Source organism: Musca vetustissima, unplaced genomic scaffold (assembly GCF_032173495.1).
Source record: "Musca vetustissima isolate MV318-11 ecotype Yass unplaced genomic scaffold, APGP_CSIRO_Mvet_v1 utg489, whole genome shotgun sequence".
Classification (NCBI taxonomy): Eukaryota; Metazoa; Arthropoda; class Insecta; order Diptera; family Muscidae; genus Musca; species Musca vetustissima.
Genome location: NW_026877172.1, coordinates 47,766 through 55,608, shown reverse-complemented (window position 1 = coordinate 55,608; position 7,843 = coordinate 47,766). Strand labels below are relative to the sequence as shown.

At 34.6% G+C, this 7,843-nt stretch overlaps 1 protein-coding gene across 1 annotated transcript; it reads left to right on the top strand.

Moving 5' to 3' along the window:
* Nucleotides 1–6,223: 6,223 nt before the first annotated feature.
* LOC133321772 (phospholipase A1-like) lies at nucleotides 6,224–7,362 on the top strand. The gene is made up of 2 exons (XM_061530848.1): nucleotides 6,224–6,308; nucleotides 6,377–7,362. The coding sequence occupies exons 1-2, from the start codon at nucleotides 6,269–6,271 to the stop codon at nucleotides 7,357–7,359; spliced, it is 1,023 nt and encodes a 340-aa protein (XP_061386832.1). The 5' UTR covers nucleotides 6,224–6,268; the 3' UTR covers nucleotides 7,360–7,362.
* Nucleotides 7,363–7,843: the final 481 nt, after the last annotated feature.

Sequence of the window (7,843 nt, the reverse complement as noted above, 5' to 3'; positions counted from 1 at the left end):
ACTGCTATTGTTTTGGAATGAAATGGTAATAAAATAAATTTCTTGACACATTGGTATTGTAGTGTTTTATTGGATAGTTTCTCATAATATTTTATAATAGACAATAACTAAGCCTCAGTTTGTCAATCATGTTTATCAGTGGACTTAGTCGTATTGTTGTATTTTAATCATATGTTAGTACTATAACTTGAAAAGTGAATGAAAATGAAAACATTTTAGTACCTTCCGTGTTTAGGTTAAAGTCGGATCGTTAAAAAAAAACCTAACGAAGCAGATTAACCCGACTAAAAATTCCAATGTAGATGTATTTTTTTTGTGAAAACTGTATTCACTTCTATAAAATGGAAATTTTTTTATTGTTTACATTCAGTGCAAAATATTGCTACTGTTTGTTTTGCAAGATAAACAATACTGAATGGTTAATAAATTATTTTAGTCACATTTAATTGGTTGATAATTTTAAACAATGTAAACAAGTAGATATTCAGCAAAAACAATTGCTAGTATTAATGTGAACGTCTGATAGGATATTTTGAACCTTCTCCTAAGTAAAAAATATAAAAATAAATATAAGAAAAATATAAAATATAAGATATATTACTTTACGATGTCTAAACGACGTCATATAAGTACAATTTGGGAAATGCCACGACTCAGTCAAGACGATCGACGTAAAGGTGGCGTGAAAGTCTATTTTTATGATTGGAACACAAAGAAGTTATTTTTTCATGAATGGAAGGAAATAAAATTGTAAGATTATATTTAATTGATTTGTGCGTAATTTTATTTCTTGAATATGGTAAAATGTGTAATTGTAATGTAATTTTTTGAAAATCAGTAAAACGATTACTTATCAGTAGCAATTCATATTTATAGAGCTCGGTGTGATTTTATATTCCACATATTGCAATATCATCATCGAGCGTATGTAGTATAACAGTACTTATACGTTCCAAACAACCAACTAATTTCTATTAGTATAGGTTCTATATCGCTGGCTTAAGTGGCCCACACACGTCAAACATGTGCATACGATCGGTGTGAACCGAAGCAATGTTTGACGTTTGTGGTACGGTATTCACACCGAATTGCCGGTGCGCACACCGATCGAAAGAAATTAAAAATTTTTATTTTTCGTTGTGCGACGCGCACATGTTTGACGTCTGACAAATCCAATACATATGTATTTGGAAGTTTTTTTTGATGTTTTTACACATATTCTACTGTGTGGCAAATAAAAATGTTTTTTTCCCGGAATAAAATAAAAGTATTTAATACATTTATATTAAATAAAAATATTTCGTCTTTTTTCCGTCATCACTATCGCGGTCCATCTCCACGCTTCAAAAATAAATGTGAAATGATGTTTAGTGGATCCGTTTGACGTGTGTGGGCTAGGAGCTTCACACCGATCGAACGCACATATTTGAGGTGTGTGGCCCACTTTAACATGTAAAGGCAATAATTCCCAATTTCACAATTTTCCAGGAGAGACAAAAAACAAACAATCTTTCATTCGAATTAAAATTATTTAAATCTTTAAATGCAAATTTGTTTTTGTATTGTATGAGTACGTCCCTATTTAAATTGGGAAAAATCGGTTCAGATTTACATTTAGCTACCATATACATTTTCGTATTTACATATTTTTCGATTTGCAGCATATCGTACTGAATCAAGTCTAGCATGATGTGTGTTAAGTTTCGTGAATATCAGGTTTAGATTTAAATATAGCTCCTATATATATTTTCGTCCGATTCAATGTAAATAAAGTACCAAAGACCCTTTACATTTTTGATTTACACGCATAGCGTACTAAATTGAGTCTAGAAGATGAGCTAAATTTCGTTTTCAGATTTAGATATAGCTCCCATATATTTTTTCTTCCGATTTTAGGAAATGTGTGAATATAACTTTGGTCCTCCTTTAGGCTTAGCCCCATTAACTCATTTAACGATACCGTCAATACCAACAATGGCAATATCAATTCACTTAGTTTATTTGATTGTTGTATCATGTTCTATGCTCTCCAACTTCAGACTTAAATTAAATTTATTCAAAAATAAATTAAAAACATTTAATTTTTAAAATTAAAGTTAAGATTTTGACGTAAAAATATCTGGCGTTGTTTGGGTTAATTAGCCATAGCCCCTCATATAATGATAACCCCAAATATTCGCTAATTCCTAGCTATGTAATCAATATAGTTCCCCTTTAGACATAACTTTGCAATCTAAATTGCAATTTATATTGCAAAGGAATGTCTAAAGTTATGTCACCTATAGTGAAGGGTATTCAAATTCGGCCCGGCCGTACTTGACGTTTTTATACCCTATACAACTATGTTGTCAGGGTATTATAGCTTTGTGCAGCCCCAAAAGTTTGTAACGCAGCGAAATATTGGTCCTAGACCCACCTTTAAGTATACCGATCGTCATATCTCGACTAGCTGAGTCGATCTAGACATGAGTGTCCGTCCGTCCGTCTGTCCATTATAATTTGTAAACACGATACAGGCCACAGTTATGGACCAATCTTCACGAAATTTTGCATGTAGGATGGGTTCTGGCCAATGATGACCCCTATTTTTTTTGGGGAAGATCGGTTAATATTTAGGGGATGAAATGGACCAAATACTAAATTTTTGTCGGTTTTTCTGGTCGCTTCAGAGGCCGCAATAATGGCCCGAACATCGTGAAATTTTCCACGGAGAAGGGGATTGGGCCAGAGAATAAGCATGCCTGTTTTCATATAGATCGGTCAATATTTAGCGGGTCAAATGGGCCCTGACTTTTGTGTGAAAAATTACAAAATTTGTACTCTATAACGTATATATTTACCCATGAAGGACATAGGCCCGAGAAGTTTATATTATATCCCAGAGGAGTGGTTGACCTTTAAATTAATACCAATTATATTGTTGTATGTGCTCGGATGTGGGAGTTACACCTAAATATTTACACGTATCTCCGTATTCGTATATTATTTAGTAACCCATTATCACTCTAGAGAGCGGAACTATAGCGCTGATCGCTTTTAAATGTTCCATGAGGTTCCAGTTATGGTCAAGGACAACGCCTATAATTTTCGGTGATGATCAGATATTAATTTTGGAATGAAGTGGACCGAAAACAAAATTTTTTGTGTTATTTTCGAGTCGATCTAAAGACCACAAATTAAAGCCGAACATCACAACACAAACCACGGTGAAGGGAATCTGGACAAAAACTGTACTGAATACTCGTAATATTCGGAAAATATGTCAGTGTGAGGAAGAGGTGCTGTTTACCTCTAATCGGGCAAGAGGGTGAAAATATCACAAAATATTGCCCAGGCTCAGAATAAACATCCGCAGAAAATTTGAGTTCCGTGGTAGTTGTGTAGGGTATCGTATGGTCGGCCCTGTCCGACTATACTGCTCCGCTCACTGGTTTTCACTTGTTTTTTAACATCCTTTGTATGATATGTATTCCTTGTTCCAATTGTAAACTGCCAATTTTCATCGATGTTGAATGAGTATTTTATATACATAAAAAACGATTTTTTAAGACCAATTGTATGGGAGGTATACCAAATCCTGGTCCGATGTTTTCAGTTTTTCGTCGCTGGTTTTAATGGCTTAACTGGAAATAAACTGCCAATTTTCATCGAATTTGACTGACGATTATTGAGGTTATAGGCAAAAACGACGCTACGTGTTTTGAGAATTGTTTGATTCCGAAAAAATGTTGCAGATACATGTTCCACCAATTTCCATCCACATATCATTGCTTTTGCGATAAAGAAAATGACAATGTTGAATGGCTAATAAATCATTTATGTCCAATTCTAACATTATGTACGGAATGTAAACAACTAAATATATACATATGTATGTATATATGTTTATTCAATTCATAACATGAAAATAAACGAATGTTATGAAATGACAAGCATTTTTAAATTTGTTTTTAAAAATCATTTTAGTAAAAAAACCCCCGTTAGTGAATGCCATTGTTATTGGTGCATTAATAATTAAATCATATTTCATATTAAACTAAACTGCCCTTATATATAGGACATGGCAATTGTGTCATTTCGTTCCATAAAGTACATACAGTTTGTTAAAGGAACTTAGGAGGAAATTTATCAAAACTATTATCAATGTAAAACCAGTAAGGAAAGTAGTAAAATCGGACGGGGCCGACTATATGATACCCTTCACCACTTTGGGTATATTCAACAGATGAATCCTAACAGACGTCGCATTTTTCAAGGACCAGTAAGATGAAATTTGATCTATAAACATGTCATTCTGCACCCGACTCTAAATTTTTCATTTGGTCAGATATAGAAGCTATATCTAAATCTGAACCGATTTCACGAAACTTAACACACATCATTCTAGACCTAACTCATTACGCTGTGCCAAATTTCGGGCAAACCGAAAGATATTAAGGGACTTTGGTTCACCATTTACATTAAATCGGATGAAAATATATATGGAAGCTATATCTAAATCTGAACCGATTTTCAGGAAACTTAACACACATCATTTTAGACTTAATTCATTACGCTGTGCCAAATTTCGGGCAAACCGAAAGATATTAAGGGACTTTGGTACACCATTTACCTTAAATAGGACGAGAATATATATGGGAGCTATATCTAAATCTGAACCGATTTTCAGGAAACTTAAATCACATCATTTTAGACTCAATTCCGAAAGATGTGCCAAATCTCATGCAAATCTAAAGATATTAAGTGTCTTTGGTGCACCATTTACATTAAATCGGACGAAAATATATACGGAGCTATATCTAAATTTGAACCGATTTTCAGGAAACTTAAGACACATCATTCTAGACCTAATTCATTACGCTGTGCGAAATTTCGTGCAAATCGAAATATATATAGGGACTTTGGTGCACCATTTACATTAAATCGGACGAAAATATATATGGGAGCTATATCTAGATCTGAACCGATTTCAATAGGCTTCGTCCTTGGGCAAAATAAGTGACATATGCCAAATGTCATCCAAATCGGATCAGATAAATGCGACCTGTACTTTGTTCACAAAAATACATGGACGGACGGAAGGACATGCGTAAATCGACTCAGAAAGTGATTCTATGCATATTCTCAAAAGGAGCCATGTTTCTATCTCGTTTCCTTTTGCCTGTTACAAACATATGCACTAAGACATAATACCCTGTACTACAGTGTGGTGAAGGGTATAAATAGTTAAATATTCTGATAGAAAAATTCACAAAAATATATATATATATATATATATTTTATTTTATGATTTCGAAAAATTTTAAACGTAAAAGTCCATGTATATTTCAATCACACCAACTTTTGAATAAATAGATTGATACATTTATATACTTAAATGTATCAATCTATTTATTCAAAAGTATAATTCACGATGTTAGGTTACCACGAGTATTAAACCCCTTTAGATTGCAATTATATTGGCTATAATAAGACAAGTCCTTGACTAAAGTTAAACGGATCATGAAATTTATTCCTTTTCGGTGTATTGTTTTTCCAAACATTTGCTTGAAAATCTACATTTCAGATTCTAACTAAAGATTATCAATTGGCTTGGCTTCTCAACCCCTTGGAAAACCCTAACAAAGGAAAGATAAAATTCATGTGTGGTGGCTTATCACCTGATTTAAATTTAAAAACAAGCAATCAACGATCGGTAAATAATACCAAATATGTCAAGATATATCACTATGATAATAAAAGCAAGCCTACAATATTGTTTTATTGATTTTAACTACTATTTTGAATTGTCCAAATCGCATATTTCAATAGTAATGTCTATATCAATGGCATTTATTTGATTCAAAAATAGTTGAGTTCATGACAGATAATGTTATTAGAATAAAAATCCATTACACGCTTCAAAAAAAGGAAAACTGTTTTATATTATATGAATGGAACAACAACAGCAAGAAAGAAACCATAATTTGGACAAATAGTTTCAGTAATCTTAACTAATATTTTCAAGTGGTCGAACAGATAATTTCGAATAATAATACAAAGACATTTATTTGGCTATTCAGGAAAAAATTGTTTAGGAACATTTTGCACAGATTTCAGATACAAGCGTACTTGAGTGATAAGAAATATTCACGCGATGTCATGATCGGCTAACGGGTGACGCCATTTGTCGAATAGATAGCGTTACATGCCCCTTTTTCGGCCCATGGCAAATTTCGTATAAAAGAGGAAGTATTCGAACGAATCAGTTGTATTATTTCGTTTAACCATGAAATACTTCGTAGTATTCGCTCTCTGTGTAGCTGCCGGTAAGAAAACATTTAGAATAACTGGACAAGTGACCATAACTTGACTTTCTGTTTGCGTTTGATTATAGCCACCGCTGCCGCCATTCCCGAGGAAGAACGTATCAACGGTGAAAACGGTTGGTATGTTCCCCAAGCTGATGGATCCTTCGAATGGGTCGATCTTGATGAAGCCGAAAGTTTCTTGGAAGCTGCTGAACAATTAGAAGGACGTTTGTCCACCAACCCTGTCACCTTCTTGTTGTACACCAGATCCAACCCCAACGGTGTAGAAATCACCACCTCCTCCAAGACCATTTCCGCTTCCACCTTCAACCCCGCACATCCCACCAGATTCACCATCCACGGCTGGACATCCAGCAAAGATGACTTTGTCAACTATGGTATCCGTGATGCTTTCTTTAGCGTAGGTGACTACAACATGATTACCGTCGACTGGGGTCGTGCTCGTTCCGTTGATTATGCTTCCTCCGTTTTGGCTGTTCCCGGTGTTGGTGCGAAGGTTGCCAAATTGATTGATGTCTTGGTTAAGAATCACGGTATGAAATTGGACGATTTGGAAATCATTGGTCACAGCTTGGGAGCTCATGTTGCTGGTTTCACTGGCAAGAACATTTCTACCGGTAAAGCTCACACCATTATCGGTTTGGACCCTGCCCTACCCTTGTACAGCTACGACAAACCCGACAAGCGTTTGTCCAGCACTGATGCCTACTATGTTGAATCCATTCAAACCAACGGCGGCAAATTGGGCTTCTTGAAACCCATTGGCAAGGGTGCTTTCTACCCCAACGGTGGCAAATCTCAACCTGGTTGCGGTATTGATGTTACTGGCAGCTGCTCCCACAGCCGTTCCGTTGAATATTTTGCCGAAGCTGTTGCTAAAGACGATTTCACCACTGTCAAGTGTGAAAACTACGAAGATGCCGTTGCCAAGAGCTGTGGCTCCACTTATAGCTCCGTTCGCATGGGTGCCGATACAAACGCCTATATGGTTGCTGGTGATTTCTATGTTCCCGTCAACAAGGAATCTCCATATGGCAAATTGGCTTAAGTTACTATAATATAGTAGCATGTGTTTTTTTAAATAAAGTAAATATTTTTAAAAATATTTTTGTGTGATTCTTTTTCATCGGTTAGGAGATTGCAAATGTTTTCATGTTTGTGATTTATTACATACTTTTTCGGAGATAAGATATCAGTTACTTAAAGACAATACGTGATGCAGTTCTTCTAATATATATTTGAAACTATTGTACCCATATTGTATGTGTGTGTATTCCATCAAGCAGACAATTGCGGATATAATCTAACCCAACAAAACTTTTTTTGTCAAAAATTAAGCAACAGCAAAAATTATTTATTATGTTATGATTATACCAATATCCCATACTTTGTTAAAAAGGGAGACTATTTGAAAACCCTTTTTAGGTAATTAAAAAAAAGTATGACCTATAACAGTTCGACGACTTATAATGATTTTAGGATCAAGAGTTAATGTTATGCTTGGAAAGTGATGTTTATGCTCACCTATTACA